Consider the following 20,464-nt stretch of genomic DNA (forward strand, 5'->3'; position numbering starts at 1 on the left):
TGGTGTCGTGACCCCAAGCATCAATACATACCAAAAATAATTAATAAAACTCCTTTCAAACAAGTCATATAATGACCAACCTTCTTGGCAAAGGCAGAAATCTTTTGCTACAAGCCCCTACTATAGCAGAACTCTGTGATCACTGCGCCTGCTTTTCTGAAGCAGAACTTTGTTGCTGATATTCCTCCCGGAAAAAATCTAGAGCCAAAATTACCCTCTGCCCCAAATGGGGTGTACATTCCGATTTAATTGATGATTTACCTCTCCATTTGATGGGGCAGTGATTAAAAGTGATTTTGCCCTCTTTTTGTGTTGGGGCAGTGTTTCGGGCAGCAGCGGGGCTGGAAGTAGGTTGGGAGCGGGGTGGAAGGCGAGCAGTGTCATCAGTTAAAGGGCGGGGGGGGGCACTGCAAGTTCTGCAGCCACTTTAGTGGCACCACTGGGCCACCAGGGAGGGCTTTGGCAAGGCCAGCGGTCTGGCACCCAAGAGCGAGTGACGGGCTGCATGTTGGCGGCCTGGCCGAACCTGTGGTCGCCATTATCAGGCCGACTTCAGAGTCGGCCGACAATTAAAATTAAATGGCGGCCGTGGCAGAATGCCCTCCCCTTTAAGCGTGTACGCGCTGCCCAGCAACTTCCTGATGGGGAAATCTGTTGGGGGCACCGACTGGTGTCTGCTCTGCTCCCGTAGGGCAATTTCCCTCACAGAGTGATAAGGGGTCACCGCCGGGCGGTAAGGGGTTGCCGACAAGAACACGGGCAGGGCGGTCACCTTCTCCGCCTGAAAAAATGACGAGGGCAATGTCCCAATTGTCGGCCACTCCCCCCTGACTGAGCAGTAACTCCTTTCCACCACGTTGGCTCTTAAAAAAGGGGTCATCTTGGCCCCCTATGCTCCTATTCTTCATGCCGCACAAACTACACCACCGATACACCGTGAATGAAAGTTAAGCTCCATGAAACTGAATTAAACTCCCACTTGCCCCTTCCACTCTCTCCTCACCTTACATCTTTACCCCTCCCTCTCCCAACTCGTCCCCACCCCCTTACCCTCTCCTCTACCTAATTCTTCTCCTCCTTTCTTTCCCATTTCTCTCCTCTTTGCATAACCCTGTAGCAGCTAGCTGCACTGTCGTCACTCTACCTTCCTTTCCATCTCTTTACCCTCCCCATCCCCTACCATCCTCAGTGTCTATTCTCCTCTCCTCTTATCCTCTCCTCTCCTCTTATCCTCTTTCCCCTCCCTTCTCTTCTTCGCTCCCCTCTTGCCAACCCCTTCCTTTCCTCATCTCCTGACCCACTCCTCTCCTTTTCCCTTCCCTGTCTTCGCCATCATTTCCTCTCACTCTCTCCTCAACCCCATCCAACTTTTTCTTCACTCCCTCCTCTCTCCATCTCCCTACTGCTCACCTCACCTTCTATGCTCTCCTCTCATTCTTCCCCCCCTCTTCACTCCTCTTTACCTGACTTGCTTTTTTCCTCCCCGCTCACTCTCCTCCCTCACCTCTGTCTCTCCTTAGTCACCTTCCATCTGCCTCTATTCTACTCATCTGCCTTCAATATCTACCCATCCGCTAACTCTGCTTAGTCTGAAGTGGTCTCAACTCCCCATGTGCAACACCACGGGAGATTCATCAGTTGCAGAAAAAAATGGCTGTGTCATTTAAATGATGACATTAAAAAAAATGTTTTTTAATTGCTTCTAACAATGTCCAAGTATGGCTCTTTATATACTTTGGCCCTGAATTTGAAACTGACCACAACTTTTGGATTTGGTGCACATGCAGAAACCCGAAGCTGGGGTCTGTCAATGACAGCTCCACAACTGGCTGTGCTGTGCCCACCTCCACTTGACCCCCACAGAAATCAGTGAAATCGCATAAATCACTGAAACAGATGGAAACTTCGGCTCTAACGCAGTAAGTACACTGTTAAATTAAAAGTTCCATCCAAAGAGATTAGATATAATTGGGGCTTTAACAGCGTATTGACTGCTAAACAAAAGTTAAGAGCCTGGAAAAATAATTTTAATTTTGTGCAGTGTGAGATTTGTTCATTTTAAGAAATGTTTTAAAAACATTTTTAAGTTTGTGCATCTTTATTTTAGGTTTGCTTTTTCCCCATGTGAGAGCTCCAACCTTTGTTTTGCTCTCTCTAACTATTTAAAAAAGTTGGGGGTCAAAATTGCCCATTTTGCACCGCCCGCCACTGGGGAGCAGCTGTGTAGAGCTAACCAACTCGCCCCAGTAGCGCCCTGGAACCCGCCCCTACAGGAAGTGGAGCGCATCCTTCCTGTGATGGGTGGTAACTGCAATTTTGCGGTCGGAGCAGAACTTCTGCGCCGGGTGAAGGTAGTCCAGCCCCGAGTCGGTTACTGCCCCCAATCGAGGCGCTGGGGAATTTCTCCCCCTTAGAATATTAAGGGCTTACCCACTTCCTTGTTTGCTGTCTGTGAGAATTCTGCCTTTTGATTAGCTGCTTAGACAGCCTGTTGATGTCACAACAATTCACAAAATAGAATCCCTATTAACTTCCGTTGAATTGAATTCAAGGTCAGAAAACTCAAAGCTCTCGACACGGATTGCGAGATCCCTGTGTGGAGTGTCTTCGCTTTGCTGCTGGCTGCAAATTCCGGGCCAATATTCAGCTGTGCATCTGGCAAGCCTGGAAACTTTGTAATATGAATATGAATCAGTGATATGCAGGCAGGAATATCAGGAAATTATACACAAGTTTAAATTACCTCTTGGGTTCTCCTTAACGTATTAAAATACACCGGTTGAATCCACAGCTGGAAATCTGTGTCATATATTAAATGAGTGAAGGCCTACTTACTGATTGCATTTATCCTATTTAGTGTCTCAACTTGTGATCAACACCATGTGAAATTTGTTAGTATGTAGGCTTCCAAGATTCCTACTCATAACCTCTTTTCAAATTATGTTTGTATTTAACTAAAAGGCTATCCATGTATTATTCACTTTGCCATAATGATGTTTATTTAAGCAAGTGAAATGCTACATGTGATGTAACTGAATCAGATCAGCAGGCAACAATGATTCATTTGCTTCATCGATGTTATGTCTTGTGGCTGTAAGTTTTAAGAAATCCTGATGATGAAACTGCAATTCAAGAAAACAATTTTTTCATGTTATTAGTTTTTCAGTGTGGCAAGTAATAAATGGTTGTTAAAGGTGAATACTTAACATACATTGCTCATAGTACCTTCTCTTGTTTAATTTGTCCTAGTGTACTGGATGTGATAATAATGGACTCTCAGATTGGTAATAGACTAAAAAATAGAAAAATATATCATTAAGTTTTTGTCATGCAATTAGTATATGTTACCAAATTCTGTACAATTCAAAATAATGCACAATATGCTTGACTTAGATAAAATATACTAACAGCTTTTTTCCAAAAAATGCCACAGTTTTCATTAATATTATTAATGCTGTTAGAATTCTATTCTACATTACATGAAATTGTTCAAAGAAAGGTTTCGACACTTGTGCTGCATGATATGGTACAAGTAATTACTAAACCGTCTTTTGGATTAGACGTAAAACTGAGATGTTCCCAGGGATTTTATCTGAGATCTTTCTTATCTGTAATGCTCAAAAATACATTATTGGTTCATACTGGGGGTATTCTTATCGTGAAAGTACCCTACAGGATAAGAAAGAAATTTAGAGCGGATGCTTTAGAAACTGAGAAAAAATATATAGAATTGATGTACTAATGAAACATCAAGTCGATAGTTTAGATTGTGCAGCGCCCCGTTCGGGGCGATAACTTTCACAGGAGTTCAAAAATATCGCCGGGCGCTGTGCAAGTGAAGCCGATGCGAACTTTCGGTTTAATGCTCCGGGAAGGAAGTGGAGCGCTAAATCAAGCGCTACCACTTCCCTTGGAGCGCTAAACCAGGCAAGAGGGGTGGTCGCGGCAGAGCGTTGCACAATGTCCAGTGCAGCGCTGCCGGGATCCGAGGTTCCTTCCCTCCCTTAAAGGGAAGGACCATTGCTGGAGGCTCGACAATAAATCAACACCCCTGCTCACCGACAGCAGCCGCCATCCACGACGATCAGCCACAAACACTCGAACAGAGTGCAGGGCTGAGCAATCGCGGTCGAAGAAAAGGGAAATAAAATGCACAGAGGGTTCTGCAAGATTTTTCATGTACCTCACTGGCGCTCCCTTTAAATGCTGCTCCCCAGCGGCCGGCCTACCATACAACGCCTCCTGCAGCTGCTGGTGTTGACATCCAGCGATGCTGCAGGAGGCGGAACCGAATTATGCATCTGGTGCAGTACCGGAGCACTGTGCACCGGATGACGTCACGATCTCCAGGGCACAGGGGATCGTGGCATTAGGGTTTACCACCATCGCTAAATGCAAGGCAAGTTCGTGGGCATCAGTACTCTCGCCGTGCCTGGTCGCAGAGCCGGTAGTACCATGTTATCCCTCCCCGGAGGTACTAACGGGAGGCAAAGGAAGCCAATTTCATCCCCATGGAGTTAGTGTACTGATAAAGAATAGAGTTAATACCTTAGAATGTGAAAACTAGCCCTGGAACATAGAACTGTTGTGCTAAAAAGGTAATAATACTGGAGACTATGGGCTCAATTTTCCCCAATGCCATTTTTTTGTGTATTGTAAGAGTTACACTCATTTTTTTGGCCCCAGCTACGCCAAAAAAAAACTAGCAACTTTACCCGTTCTATTTTTTTAAATTGGCGCCACGCAGCCTATCCTTTAGCTTTGGGGGTGTGGAGCCTATCGTATGCGTCGAAAAAACGATGCCCCCCGTGTTTCCTTGGATGCTCTAATAATGAATTCACGAGGCAATGTGTTGCACTTGAACTGTAGTGACCTTAGTCCTTTATTTGTTAACTCCAGAGTGAGGATCACACCTGGTGGCCTGCCTTTTATACTCGGTCAGGCACACCTGTACAGGTAACCTACAAGCCTCCCACTGCTGTGCCCTCAGATGGTACACCTTGTGATAGTACAAACAGTAGCCATGTAGGATACATGACATCACTCTCCCCCAAGCCTTTAGTGCAAATCGCCTCTGCATTGACTGTGCTCTGGGCTTAACTCTATCTGGTTGACCCTTGGCGGGTCATTTCAATCTTGGGTGAGTGGTTGGTGCTGTAGAGTGCTGGTGGTTGCTGACTGTGTGTGTCCCTGACCACTCCATTCTCCCCCTCCCACATATAGGTTATGCCGGAGGCTCAGTGCATTCATATACTTTCAAGCTCAGGAAAACCGTTTGCATTCATTTGTGCTTCAGTTGTGAGACCAGTACGTTAAGACTGGTGAGATACATTATCGATGCGTACTGAGGGTCGGTGACCGGTGTGTAAGGACAAACTAGTTCAGAACTGCTGGATGGAGTCCAGGCAGTCTGGTGGCGGCGCGGTGCCCAGTGCTGGCAGTGGGAACCAGTTGGCTCAAGTTGCCTGCTCTTGGGGCTGTTGCCGTAGTTCCTAGCATCAGGCAGGTTCACAGATGCCTGTGACCTCCCTGTCCCTTCTTGCGCCCTGGGTCACTGCTGCTCCTTGAGGGGCTGTCGTCTAGCAGTGCACAGGGAAAAGCTGACTCGCTAGCCTGGGTGTTGTTTGGTTTGGGATCCTGGCTGGTCTCGGTCCCCTTCGGGAGGACTGTCGTGAATGATACTTCGTTTCCAGGTATGGCCTTGGTGGCGATGGGGTCTGGGGGCTGTGCCTTAGCACAGTTTGCTCTTCCGGGCTCGTGGCGGTTGGTGCCATCGGGTGCCTGAAAGGTGGAGCTGATCAGGGGCAGGGTATCGATACGAGTGCCGTTTCCCTCCTGAGATCACTTGCTCTGCAGCTAGTGTGCATTGGCTGCTTGTGGCCACACTCCATGGTGCATAACTCTAGTCCCGGGGACAAAGACTACAGCATTGCGTAGCTCGCTGGACCTGTGTGCTCCCAATGGGTGTCTGCCCACTGCATGGGCTGCGTACAGTTGAAATCCTACATCGCACAACTTTTCATTACTTATGGTGGATACTCTGTAGCTCTGATCGCGATCGTGCGACTTTTCCTCGCTGGTTGCATGTACACAATTCTGATCATCAGTTACACATTTTGTCTCTAACTTATAGTTGCTATTACTTTACTTCAGTGTGTGGAACTGTCCCTTTAATTGTAGTGGGTTACAGGCCTCCATTAAGAGAGCCTTACTTTCTTTATCCCAATCCTCTTCTCCGTTTGGTGCTACGTGTTGCTCCATCAGCGCTGCACCTCGTGGTCTGGCCGCGGCCATCTTTTTCTTCAGCGCATCACCTCATTGTTTGGGCGCCATCTTTCCTCGATCCACGATGTCGACTGCGGTGATGCTCTTTGTCATGTATTCAACCAGCATTTTAACCCATGTATAATCTGATCTAAGTTGTACACTGTGAGAACAATGACCACTAGGTGGGAGACACTCCTAACCTGGACCATCAGGTACAAAAGGGGAAGCTCCACCCACCTTCATCACTTGAGTGCTAAGGAATAAAGGATAGGTCACAGACTGACCTTCTCTCAAGCATGGGCCTCGTGTGCATTTATACTGTATAGTAAGGACCTATCAATGGCAATGAGAAACTGGGATTTAAACCACGCGAGCATGGCCACTAGCAGAACAGACGAGAGGTACTGTGTTAAGGGATGGTTGGGACAGAGATTCAACATTGTTAAAGCAGCACACAGTTCTCCAGGCAGACAAGGGCAATCGGGCATGCCCCAACATGTAGTCGAACCCAGAGGGGGAGTTCGACAGAGACAATGGCAAATTGAACGGCGATTCACACCATTGCAAGAGACAATGCGGCCAGTAATGGGGCCATCAACACCTATTAATGGCGCATTCAAGTACAGTCACAGGGGCAGACAGCGACGATCGACTGGCAAAGGACCTTTTGTTTCCAACAGCAGCTCATGTTGGAGGCGTGGAGGCACACACTCAGCCGGAGTTTGCAGAGATGAGCAAAATACCTGCAGAAATTGCAGAAATGAACGCTGGGGGAAATCGCTGGTAGCTGAAGTTCAGCGAGTTCATGTGGAGCACGTATACAATTCATACACCAAGACGCCACCGATAATGATGAAAGTGCTCCTCAATGGCATCCCAGTATCAATGGAGCTAGACACAGGCGCCAGGCAGTCCCTGATGGGTATCAAACAGTTCGAAAAATTGTGGCCGTCCAAGGCCAGGAGGCCAAAATTATTGCCGATTGACGCACAGCTACGGACTTACACAAAGCAGATCATTCCGGTGCTAGGCAGCGCCACGGTAGTCGTGACCCACAAAGATTCGGAGAACAGGTTGCCACTCTGGGTTGTCCCGGGGGACGGTCCCGCACTACTGGGGAGGAGTTGGCTTGCTGTCATGGACTGGAAATGGGGCGATGTCAATGCAATTTCCTCTGTGGACCGCGTATCATGCTCACAGATCCTGGACAAATTTGACTCATTATTTCAACATGGCATTGGCACTTTCATGGGGGCCAAGGTAGTGATTCACATAAACCACGACGCCAGGCCAGTACACCACAAGGCCAGAGCGGTGCCGTACGTGATGCGGGAAAAGATAGAAGGCGAATTGGACCGCCTGCTGAGGGAAGGCATCATCTCGCCAGTTGAATTCAGTGACTGGGCGAGCCCGATCGTGCCGGTGCTCAAGGCGGATGGGTCGGTCAGGATATGTGGTGATTACAAGGCCACCATCAATCGGGTGTCACTCCAAGACCAGTACCCGCTACCGAGAGCGGAGGACCTCTTTGCGACGCTATCCGGTGGCAATCTTTTTTCAAAATTGGACCTGACCTCAGCTTACATGACGCAGGAGCTGGTGAGTGAGTCGAAGAAGCTGACCACCATCACAACACACAAGGTGTTGTTTGAGTACAACAGATGTCCGTTTAGGATTCGCTCGGTCGCCGCGATCTTCCAACGAAAGATGGAAAGCCTCCTCAAGTCGATTCCAGGGACGGTGGTTTTTCAGGATGACATCCTCATCACGAGTTACGATACTGAAGAACACCACCACAACCTGGAGGAGTTGCTACGCAGACTGGACTGGGTAGGGCTGCGACTGAAAAAGGCAAAGTGCGTCTTCCTAGCTCCAGAGGTACAATTCCTGGGGATGAAGGTAGCAGTGGACAGGATCAGCCCTACTGCGTCCAAGACGGAAGCGATCCAGAGAGCACGCAGATCCCGTAACACGACGGAGCTGCGTTCGTTTCTGGGACTCCTGAACTATTTTGGAAACTTCCCAAATTGAGCACACTGCTAGAGCCGCTACACGTGCTCCTACGCAAAGGTCGCGAATGGATCTGGGGGGACAGCCAGGAAAGGGCTTTTAATAGAGCACGTAATTTGTTCTGTTCCAACACTCTGTTAACACTATACGACCCATGTATGCAACTTGTGTTAACGTGTGATGCGTCATCCTATGGTGGCGGGTGCATGTGTATATGCGGTAAAGAAAGCGGACCAGTACCTGTTTGGCAGGAAATTTGAGCTGGAGACAGATCACAAGCCCCTAACGTCCATTTTGGCCGACAACAAGGCCATAAATGCAAACGCATCGGCCCGCATACAAAGGTGGGCACTCACGTTATCAGCCTATGACTGTACAATTCGGCACAGACCGGGCACCGAAAACTGCGGCGATGCACTCAGCAGGCTCCCACTAGCCACCACTGAGGGGGCTACCGAGCATGCTGCTGAGATGGTCATGGCTGTTGAAGCTTTTGGAAGTGAAGGCTCACCAGTGACAGCCCGTCAGATTAAAGTCTGGACAAATAGAGACTCGCTATTGTCTCTAGTCAAGAAATGTGTCCTGAATGGGGACTGGGCAGCCATGTACAGGGCATGCCCTGAGGAATTTAAACCATTTCACAGGTGCAGAGATGAACTCTCGATTCAAGCCGATTGCCTACTGTGGGGAAACTGAGTAGTCATGCCCCAGATGGGCAGAGAGATGTTCATCAGAGAACTCCACAATGAGCACCCGGGCATTGTCATGATGAAGGCAATTGCCAGGTCACACGTTTGGTGGCCAGGGATAGACGCAGATCTGGAACTTTGTGTTCGCAGGTGCAATATGTGTGCTCAGCTGGGCAATGCGCCCAGAGAAGCTCCCCTTAGCCCCTAGCCATGGCCTGCCAAGCCATATCGATTGGTCAAATCAAATCGCAGGGGGTAGCCTGGAGGAGGAATTCATAGAATGCATACAGGATTGTTTCTTAGAACAGTATGTAACAGAGCCTACAAGGGAGCAAGCCATTTTGGATCTGGTCCTGTGTAACGAGACAGGAAAAATAAACAATCTCCTCGTAAAAGATCCTCTTGGAATGAGTGATCACAATATGGTTGAATTTGTAATACAGATTGAGGGTGAGGAAGTAGTGTCTCAAATGAGCATACTATGCTTAAACGAAGGGGACTACAGTGGGATGAGGGCAGAGTTGGCTAAAGTAGACTGGAAACAAGGACTAAACGGTGGCACAATTGAGGAACAGTGGAGGACTTTTAAGGAGCTCTTTCATAATGCGCAACAAAAATATATTCCAGTGAAAAAGAAGGGCGGCAAGAGAAGAGATAACTAGCCGTGGATAACCAAGGAAATAAAGGAAAGTATCAAATCAAAGACCAATGCGTATAAGGTGGCCAAGGTTAGTGGGGAAACTAGAGGATTGGGAAGATTTTAAGCAACAGCAAAGAATGACTAAAAAAGCAATAAAGAAAGGGAAGATAGATTACGAAGGAAAACTTGCGCAAAACATAAAAACAGATAGTAAAAGCTTTTACAGATATATAAAACGGAAAAGAGTGACTAAAGTAAATGTTGGTCCCTTAGAAGATGAAAAGGGGGATTTAATAATGGGAAATGTGGAAATGGCTGAGACCTTAAACAATTATTTTGCTTCCGTCTTCACAGTGGAAGACACAAAAACCAGCCAAAAATTGCTGGTCATAGGAATGTGGGAAGGGAGGACCTTGAGATGATCACTATCACTAGGGAGGTAGTGCTGGACAGACTAATGGGATTGAAGGTAGACAAGTCCCCTGGTCCTGATGAAATGCATCCCAGGGTATTAAAAGAGATGGCGGAAGTTATAGCAGATGCATTTGTTATAATCTACCAAAATTCTCTGGACTCTGGGGAGGTACCAGCGGATTGGAGAGCAGCTAATGTAACGCCTCTGTTTAAAAAAGGAGGCAGGCAAAAGGCAGGTAACTATACACCGGTTAGTTTAACATCTGTAGTGGGGAAAATGCTTGAAACTATCATTAAGGAAGAAATAGCGGGACATCTGGATAGGAATAGTGCAATCAAGCAGACGCAGCATGGATTCATGAAAGGGAAATCATGTTTAACTAACTTACTGGAATTCTTTGAGGATATAACGAGCATGGTGGATAGAGGTGTACCGATGGATGTGGTGTATTTAGATTTCCAAAAGGCATTCGGTAAGGTGCCACACAAAAGATTACTGCAGAAGATAAAGGTACGCGGAGTCAGAGGAAATGTATTAGCATGATGAGAATTGGCTGGCGAACAGAAAGCAGAGAGTCGGGATAAATGGGTCCTTTTCCGGTTGGAAATCAGTGGTTAGTGGTGTGCCACAGGGATCAGTGCTGGGACCACAACTGTTTACAATATACATAGATGACCTAGAGGAGGGGACAGAGTGTAGTGCAACAAAATTTGCAGATGACACTAAGATTAGTGGGAAAGCGGGTTGTGCAGAGGACTCAGAGAGGCTACAAGGAGATTTGGATAGGTTAAGCGAATGGGCTAAGGTTTGGCAGATGGAATACAATGTCGGAAAGTGTGAGGTCATCCACCTTGGGAAAAAAAACAGTAAAAGGGAATATTATTTGAATGGGGAGAAATTACAACATGCTGTGGTGCAGAGGGACCTGGGGGTCCTTGTGCATGAATCCCAAAAGGTTAGTTTGCAGGTGCAGCAGGTAATCAGGAAGGCAAATGGAATGTTGGCCTTCATTGCGAGAGGGATGGAGTGCAAAAGCAGGGAGGTCTTGCTGCAACTGTATAAGGTATTGGTAAGGCCGCACCTGGAGTACTGCGTGCAGTTTTGGTCACCTTACTTAAGGAAGGATATACTAGCTTTGGAAGGGGTACAGAGACGATTCACTAGGCTGATTCGAGAAATGAGGGGGTTACCTTATGATGATAGATTGAGTAGACTGGGTCTTTACTCCTTGGAGTTCAGAAGGATGAGGGGTGATCTTATAGAAACATTTAAAATCATGAAAGGGATAGACAAGATAGAGGCAGAGAGGTTGTTTCCATTGGTGGGGGAGACTAGAACTAGGGGGCACAGCCTCAAAATGCGGAGGAGCCAATTTAAAACCGAGTTGAGAAAGAATTTCTTCTCCCAGAGGGTTGTGAATCTGTGGAATTCTCTGCCCAAGGAAGCAGTTGAGGCTGGCTCATTGAAAGTTTTCAAGTCAAAGATAGATAGATTTTTAAGCAATAAGGGAATTAAGGGTTATGGGGAGAGGGCGGGTAAGTGGAGCTGAGTCCACGACCAGATCAGCCATGATCTTATTGAATGGCGGAGCAGGCTCGAGGGCTAGATGGCCTACTCCTGTTCCTAATTCTTATGTTCTTATGTTCTTATGGTCACGCATCCATGTGGACTACGCAGGTCCTTTCATGGGAAAAATGTTTTTGGTTGTCGTAGACGCCTACTCCAAATGGACCGAGTGTGACACTTTAAATTCAAGCATATCCTCTGCCACGGTAGAAAGTCTACGGGCAATGTTCGCCGCCCACGGTCTACCGGACGTCTTGGTCGGCGACAATGACCCGTGCTTCACAAGCACTGAATTCCAGGACTTCATGGCAGGCAATGGAATTAAATACATGTCAGAATGGCACCGTTCAAGCCGGCCTCAAACGGCCAGGCAGAACGAGCAGCGCAGATAATCAAACAGGGGATGCTCAGAATCCAAGGGGGTTCCCTACAAAGACGCTTATCACGCCTCCTGTTGGCATATAGATCCCGACAACACTTGCTCACAGGAGTTCCACCCGCAGAGCTGCTAATGAAAAGGACGCTCAAAACCTGGTTATTCCTTATACACCCACCATGAAAGAAATTGTCGAGAGCAGGCGCCAGCCACAATATGACTACCATGACAGGAATGCGAGGGCGCGATGTATTGATGAAAATGATCTTGTTTTTGTCCTCAACTATACTGCAGGGCCCAAATGGCTCGCAGGCACTGTGATTGCCAAAGAGGGAAATAGGATTCTGGTAGTTAAACTTACCAATGGAAAATCTGCCGCAAACACGTGGATCAAACAAAAAGGAGGTTCAGCAATCCTATCGAAGAAGCAGAGGAAGAACACGACGTAGAGTTCACTCCACCACAGGTGACCGAACACCGGAACCAAAGGGCGGAGAGCACAATCACGGTGGGCAGTCCGGACAGGCCTGAGGCACCGCAAACAGCATATACTCAGGCCAGCGCCCAACAACCGGAGCCCCAACTCAGGTGCTCTACAAGAGAACGTAAACCACCAGAGAGACTTAACCTGTGATCCCAATAAGACTTTGTGGGGGAGGTGATGTCATGTATTCAACCAGCATTGTAACCCATGTATAATCTGACCTAAGTTGTACCCTTTAAGAACAATGATTACTAGGTGGGAGACACTCCTAACCTGGACCTTCAGATACAAAAGGGGAAGCTCCACCCACCTTCATCACTTGAGTGCTAAGGAATAAAGGATAGGTCACAGACTGACTTTCTCTCAAGCATGGGCCTCGTGTGCATTTATACTGTATCGTAAGGACCTATCACTCTTCTCCCCGGGTTCTGCCACTGAAGCTGGGAAGTCGCCTTTGGATCCGATTTTCTTCCTCTGGAGTCCTGCCACCGGAGCCTGGAAGTTGCGTTCGGGTCGTCCCAGCTGGATTTCCACGCAGTAGTGCTGAGCGGTCTGTGTCTCGGGTGCTGTGCTGGTCTGCTTTCTGGTGTCGGGTCCCCCCTCAAGTGAGGGCTTGCTGTGCCTCCGAATGCGGAGGACGTCGATCGCTGGAGGGGTGAAGTCTTCCCACTTCCAATGGATCTTCTCCATCCACCTTCTTCGGAGTAGCGTTGGTCCATCACCTGCAACAATCCACAGAGGTAAGCTGTGCACCGCGCCATCATGGAGTACCTTTACATTCGAACTACAAAAGACTGGGATAAGTTCATCAGTGTAGGTGCGCAGCTTTACCTGAACCGGGGCCAACTTGGTCGTTCAGCTTGATTGTCCCATAGTCTCTCAAAGGCTTCTTGATTCATTACTGACTGGCTCGCCCCGTGTCCACTTCCATGAAAATTGGAACACCATCTATCTCGACTTTCATCCTCAACGGGGAACACTCGGTGGGCAGGTAAACATGCTATATACCTCATCGTGGGGCTGAGCTGCCTCTCTGCTTATCGTTTCATAATCCGCGCTGGATTCATGGCCATTTGCAGATTCTTCATCGACAGTTAGTCATATTTTTCTTACACATTTACTGGAGGTGGCCCTTTGTGCAGCAGCCCTTGCATACATAATCTTTGAAGCGGCACTGGTGAGCCCTGTGATTCCTTCCACAATGCCAGCATGGAGCTACTCGATTAGCCCCCCCATCAGCAGACTCTGAGTTAAGGGACTGGGAGGCTGAGATGGTTCACGTTCTACAGTCCACACTGTGCACAAAACCTGCCGGGTTTGAGTCCTGAGAGTGAGTCATTTGCCTAGAACCGCAGGTCGAGGTCATGAATGCCTGGCTCAGAGAGATGGCCTTCTGCAGTGCGACTCTGGTGTCCGCCGACAGTAGCTTATGAAGAAGGCCCTCATGGCCAATTCCAATGACAAAAATGTCCCGCAGCGCTTCGTTGAGGTGGTCGCCGAAATCACACGGTGCCACCAGCCTCCTGAGGTCTGCAGCCTATTTCGCGATTTCCTGGCCTTCAGGCCGTTGGTGGGTGTAGAACCGGTGTCCGGCTGTGAGGATGCTCTCCTTGGGCTTGGGTTGCTCATGGATCAGTGTTACGAGCTCCTCGTACGTCTTGGTTGTTGTCTTCGCTGGTGCCAGGAAGTCCCTGATGAGGCGATAGACAGTGGGCCCACAACTGGTTAGCAGGATAGCTCTGCGCTTATCTACCAGTGTGGCCGGATCGTCTCCTGCCAGGTCGTTTGCTGTGAAGAAATGTTCGAGCCTCTCCACGAAGGCGTCCCAATCATCACCATCGGCGAACTGCTACAACGTACTAAAGGTTGTCATTTTCACGTGAAAGTCTGTAATCTTGTCGCCAATTTTGTTGTGTCTTGGATGGTCTAATAATGACTCCATGAGGCAATGTGCTGCACTTGAACTATAGTGACCTTAGTCCTTTATTTGTAAACTCCAGAGTGAGGATCACACCTGGTGGCCTGCTTCTTATACTAGGCCAGGCACACCTGTACAGGTAACCTACAAGTCTCCCACTACTGTGCCCTCAAGGGGCACACCTTGTGATAGTACAAACAGTAGGCATGTAGAGTAAATGACAGCCTCCTTCTGCACATGCGCAAAAAAAAGGGACGTTTTTGACATGACCGCTATGGGCACGCATGCCCAGTACAGCTCCCGGTCTGCATTTATCCACTTTTAAAGAGCCAGTTGTGTGTGAGAACTTTAATTCTTAGTGGAAAAATCGGAGCTGCAATGCAATATGCAATGTGGCTCGAGAACCAAGAATTCCTTACAGGGTGAAGTGGAGGCACTGATTACTGTAATTGAGGCCAGATGGCACGAGCTGGACACCAGCAGAGGTCACATAAAGAAATTATTAAATTGAAGAGAGTGAAACAAAGGGTCAGAGAGAAACACACGGATTGTTAAAAAAAAGATCAGGTAACTATTACAGGATATCCTTGTGCATCTTCGAGGAGCATACATGAAAGGTGGCTGTAATACTATCACAGGCAAGCCAAGAAGACCTATGTCTACTTGTATGGAAGATGATGGGTAACAAATAAATGTTGTTCAAGGCACTGGGAGAATTTGCTGCTGTTATTACCAATTTAAGGGTATCTAAGGTTAAGACATGGCAGGAGAGTTCGGTCACGTGATATGCTCCTCCTGTACCATGTGGGAACTCGGGGACACTTCCGGTGTCCCTGGGCGCTACGTGTGTGGGAAGTGTATCCGCCTCGAGCTCTTGACGGTCCGCGTTGCGGAATTGGAGCTGAGGGTGGATTCACTCTGGAGCATCCACGATGCTGAGAATGACGTGAGTATCACGTGTAGTGAGTTGGTCTTACCGCAGGAGAAGGGTCCACAGCCAGATAGGGAATGGAAGACCAGCAGGAAGAGCAGTGCAAGAAAGATAGTGCAGGGGTCCCCTGTGGTCATCCCCCTGCAAAACAGATACACTGCTTTGAGTACTGTTGGGGAGGATGACTCATCAGGGGAGGGCAGCAGCAGCCAAGTTCATGGCACCGTAGGTGGCTCTGCTGCAAAGGAGGGCAAGAAAAAGATTGGGAGCGCGATAGTGATAGGGGATTCGATGGTGAGGGGAATAGATAGGCGTTTCTGCGGACGCAACCGAGACTCCAGGATGGTATGTTGCCTCCGTGGTGCAAGGGTCAAGGATGTCTCGGAGCGGGTGCAGGACATTCTGAAATGGGAGGGAGAACAGCCAGTTGTCGTGGTGCACATTGGTACCAACGACATAGGTTAAAAAAGGGATGAGGTCCTCCGAAAAGAATTTAAGGAGCTAGGAGCTAAATTAAAAAGTAGGACCTCAAAAGTAGCAATCTCGGGATTGCTACCAGTGCCACGTGCTAGTCAGAGTAGGAATCGCAGGATAGCGCAGATGAATACATGGCTTGAGCAGTGGTGCAGCAGGGAGGGATTCAAATTCTTGGGGCATTGGAACCGGTTCTGGGGGAGGTGGGACCAGTACAAACCGGACGGTCTGCACCTGGGCAGGACCGGAACCAATGTCCTAGGGGGAGTGTTTGCTAGTGCTGTTGGGGAGGAGTTAAACTAATATTGCAGGGGGATGGGAACCTATGCAGGGAGACAGAGGGAGACAAAAATGAGGCAAAAGCAAAAGACAGAAAGGAGATGAGGAAAAGTGGAGGGCAGAGAAACCCAAGGCAAAGAACAAAAAGGGCCACTGTACAGCAAAATTCTAGAAGGACAAAGGGTGTTAAAAAAGCAAGCCTGAAGGCTTTGTGTCTTAATGCAAGGAGTATCCGCAATAAGGTGGATGAATTAACTGTGCAAATAGATGTTAACAAATATGATGTGATTGGGATTACGGAGACGTGGCTCCAGGATGATCAGGGCTGGGAACTCAACATCCAGGGGTATTCAACATTCAGGAAGGATAGAATAAAAGGAAAAGGAGGTGGGGTAGCATTGCTGGTTAAAGAGGAGATTAATGCAATAGTTAGGAAAGACATTAGCTTGGATGATGTGGAATCTATATGGGTAGAGCTGCAGAACACTAAAGGGCAAAAATCGTTAGTGGGAGTTGTGTACAGACCTCCAAACAGTAGTAGTGATGTTGGGGAGGGCATCAAACAGGAAATTAGGAGTGCATGCAATAAAGGTGCAGCAGTTATAATGGGTGACTTTAATATGCACATAGATTGGGCTAGCCAAACTGGAAGCAATACGGTGGAGGAGGATTTCCTGGAGTGCATAAGGGATGGTTTTTAGACCAATATGTCGAGGAACCAACTAGGGGGGAGGCCATCTTAGACTGGGTGTTGTGTAATGAGAGAGGATTAATTAGCAATCTCATTGTGCGAGGCCCCTTGGGAAAGAGTGACCATAATATGGTGGAATTCTGCATTAGGATGGAGAATGAAACAGTTAATTCAGAGACCATGGTCCAGAACTTAAAGAAGGGTAACTTTGAAGGTATGAGGCATGAATTGGTTAGATAGATTGGCTAATGATACTTAAGGGGTTGACTGTGGATGGGCAATGGCAGACATTTAGAGACCGCATGGATGAATTACAACAATTGTACATTCTTGTCTGGCGTAAAAATAAAAAAGGGAAGATGGCTCAACCGTGGCTATCTAGGGAAATCAGGGATAGTATTAAAGCCAAGGAAGTGGCATACAAATTGGCCAGAAATAGCAGCGAACCTGGGGACTGGGAGAAATTTAGAACTCAGCAGAGGAGGACAAAGGGTTTGATTAGGGCAGGGAAAATGGAGTACGAGAAGAAGCTTGCAGGGAACATTAAGGCGGATTGCAAAAGTTTCTATAGGTATGTGAAGAGAAAAAGGTTAGTAAAGACAAATGTAGGTCCCCTGCAGTCAGAATCAGGGGACGTCATAACGGGGAACAAAGAAATGGCAGACCAATTGAACAAGTACTTTGGTTCAGTATTCACTAAGGAGGACACAAACAACCTTCCGGATATAAAAGTGGTCAGAGGGTCTAGTAAGGAGGAGGAGCTGAGGGAAATCTTTATTAGTCGGGAAATTGTGTTGGGGAAATTGATGGGATTGAAAGCCGATAAATCCTCAGGGCCTGATGGACTGCATCCCAGAGTACTTAATGAGGTGGCCTTGGAAATAGTGGATGCATTGACAGTCATTTTCCAACATTCCATTGACTCTGGATCAGTTCCTATCGAGTGGAGGGTAGCCAATGTAACCCCACTTTTTAAAAAAGGAGGGAGAGAGAAAACAGGGAATTATAGACCGGTCAGCCTGACCTCAGTAGTGGGTAAAATGATGGAATCAATTATTAAGGATGTCATAGCAGCGCATTTGGAAAATGGTGACATGATAGGTCCAAGTCAGCATGGATTTGTGAAAGGGAGATCATGCTTGACAAATCTTCTGGAATTTTTTGAGGATGTTTCCAATAAAGTGGACAAAGGAGTACCAGTTGATGTGGTATATTTGGACTTTCAGAAGGCTTTCGACAAGGTCCCACACAGGAGATTAATGTGCAAAGTTAAAGCACATGGGATTGGGGGTAGAGTGCTGACGTGGATTGAGAACTGGTTGTCAGACAGGAAGCAAAGAGTAGGAGTAAATGGGTACTTTTCGGAATGGCAGGCAGTGACTAGTGGGGTACCGCAGGGTTCTGTGCTGGGGCCCCAGCTGTTTACATTGTACATTAATGGTTTAGACGAGGGGATTAAATGTAGTATCTCCAAATTTGCGGATGACACTAAGTTGGGTGGCAGTGTGAGCTGCGAGGAGGATGCTATGAGGCTGCAGAGTGACTTGGATAGGTTAGGTGAGTGGGCAAATGCGTGGCAGATGAAGTATAATGTGGATAAATGTGAGGTTATCCACTTTGGTGGTAAAAACAGAGAGACAGAATATTATCTGAATGGTGACAGATTAGGAAAAGGGAAGGTGCAACGAGACCTGGGTGTCATGGTACATCAGTCATTGAAGGTTGGCATGCAGGTGCAGCAGGCGGTTAAGAAAGCAAATGGCATGTTGGCCTTCATAGCGAGGGGATTTGAGTACAGGGGCAGGGAGGTGTTGCTACAGTTGTACAGGGCCTTGGTGAGGCCACACCTGGAGTATTGTGTACAGTTTTGGTCTCCTAACTTGAGGAAGGACATTCTTGCTATTGAGGGAGTGCAGCGAAGATTCACCAGACTGATTCCCGGGATGGTGGGACTGACCTATCAAGAAAGACTGGATCAACTGGGCTTGTATTCACTGGAGTTCAGAAGAGTGAGAGGGGACCTCATAGAAACGTTTAAAATTCTGACGGGTTTGGATAGGTTGGATGCAGGAAGAATGTTCCCAATGTTGGGGAAGTCCAGAACCAGGGGTCACAGTCTAAGGATAAGGGGTAAGCCATTTAGGACCGAGATAAGGAGAAACTTCTTCACCCAGAGAGTGGTGAACCTGTGGAATTCTCTACCACAGAAAGTAGTTGAGGCCAATTCACTAAATATATTCAAAAGGGAGTTCGATGAAGTCCTTACTACTCGGGGGATCAAGGGGTATGGCGTGAAAGCAGGAAGGGGGTACTGAAGTTTCATGTTCAGCCATGAACTCATTGAATGGCGGTGCAGGCTAGAAGGGCTGAATGGCCTGCTCCTGCACCTATTTTCTATGTTTCTATGTTTCTTCATATAAGAATCTTTTCGTTCGCCTCAGAGAAAAGATCAGATCTCGGTTTAACATCTCATTTGAATGACAGCACCTCCAACAGTGCAGCACTCGTTCAGTACATCAAATGGATGAACTTCAACAATTGTACATCCCTGTCTGGAGTAAAAATAAAACGGGGAAGATGGCTCAACCGTGGCTAACAAGGGAAATTAGGGATAGTGTTAAATCCAAGGAAGAGGCATATAAATTGGGCAGAAATAGCAGCAAACCTGAGGACTGGGAGAAATTTAGAATCCAGCAGAGGAGGACAAAGGGTTTAATTAGGAGGGGGAAAATAGAGTATGATAGGAAGCTTGCTGGGAACATAAAAACTGACTGCAAAAGCTTCTATAGATTTGTGAAAAGAAAAAGATTAGTGAAGACAAATGTAGGTCCTTTGCAGTCAGATTCAGGTGAATTTATAATGGGGAACAAAGATATGGCAGACCAGTTGAACAAATACTTTGGTTCTGTCTTCACGAAGGAAGACACAAATAAGCTTCCGGAAATACTAGGGGACCGAGGGTCTAGTGAGAAGGAGGAACTGAAGGAAATCCTTATTAGGCAGGAAATTGTGTTGGGGAAATTGATGGGACTGAAGGCCGATAAATCCCCGGGGCCTGATCGTCTGCATCCCACAGTACTTAAGGAAGTGGCCCGAGAAATAGTGGATGCATTGGTTATCAGTTTCCAACAGTCTATCGACTCCTATGGACAGTTCCTATGGACTGGAGGGTAGCTAATGTAACACCACTTTTTAAAAAAGGAGAGAGAAAAGGGGTAATTATACATCGGATAGCCTGACATCAGTAGTGGGGAAAATATTGGAATCCATTATTAAAGATGAAATAGCAGCGCATTTGGAAAGCAGTGACATGATCGGATCGGTCCAAGTCTGCATGGATTTATGAAAGGGAAATCATGTTTGACAAATCTTTTAGAATTTTTTGAGGATGTAACTAGTAGAGTGGACAAGGGAGAACCAGTGGATGTGGTATATTTGGACTTTGAAAAGGCTTTTGACAAGGTCCCACACAAGAGATTGGTGTGCAAAATCAAAGCACATGGTATTGGGGGTAATGTACTGACGTGGATAGAGAACTGGTTGGCAGTCAGGAAGCAGAGAGTCGGGATTAACAGGTCCTTTTCAGAATGGCAGGCAGTGACTAGTGGGGTGCCGTAGGGCTCAGTGCTGGGAACCCAGCTATTTACAATATGCATCAATGATTTGGATGAAGGAATTGGGTGTAATATCTCCAAGTTTGCAGATGACACTAAGCTGGGTGGCG

At 47.4% G+C, this 20,464-nt stretch overlaps 1 protein-coding gene across 6 annotated transcripts in view; it reads right to left on the reverse strand.

The window, feature by feature from the left end:
- The window catches only part of LOC139247830 (uncharacterized), a 135,317-nt gene that overhangs the window by 29,629 nt on the left and 85,224 nt on the right, over positions 1-20,464 (reverse strand). For 2 of the 6 annotated variants that reach the window (XR_011590970.1, XM_070871796.1), the window contains 2 exons: positions 3,226-3,292; positions 1,285-3,122 (listed from right to left, as the gene is read on the reverse strand). The exons of 2 other annotated variants lie outside the window; for them this stretch is intronic. Coding sequence is in view for 2 of the 4 variants with exons in the window: in XM_070871796.1 (XP_070727897.1) it covers positions 3,246-3,292 (47 nt within the window). In the remaining 2 variants the exon portion in view is untranslated. Of the gene's footprint in view, positions 1-1,284; positions 3,123-3,225; positions 3,293-20,464 lie in introns of those variants that run through there. 2 more of the 6 variants (XR_011590969.1, XM_070871800.1) reach the window with 2 other exon arrangements.

Source organism: Pristiophorus japonicus, unplaced genomic scaffold (assembly GCF_044704955.1).
Source record: "Pristiophorus japonicus isolate sPriJap1 unplaced genomic scaffold, sPriJap1.hap1 HAP1_SCAFFOLD_283, whole genome shotgun sequence".
Classification (NCBI taxonomy): domain Eukaryota; kingdom Metazoa; phylum Chordata; class Chondrichthyes; family Pristiophoridae; genus Pristiophorus; species Pristiophorus japonicus.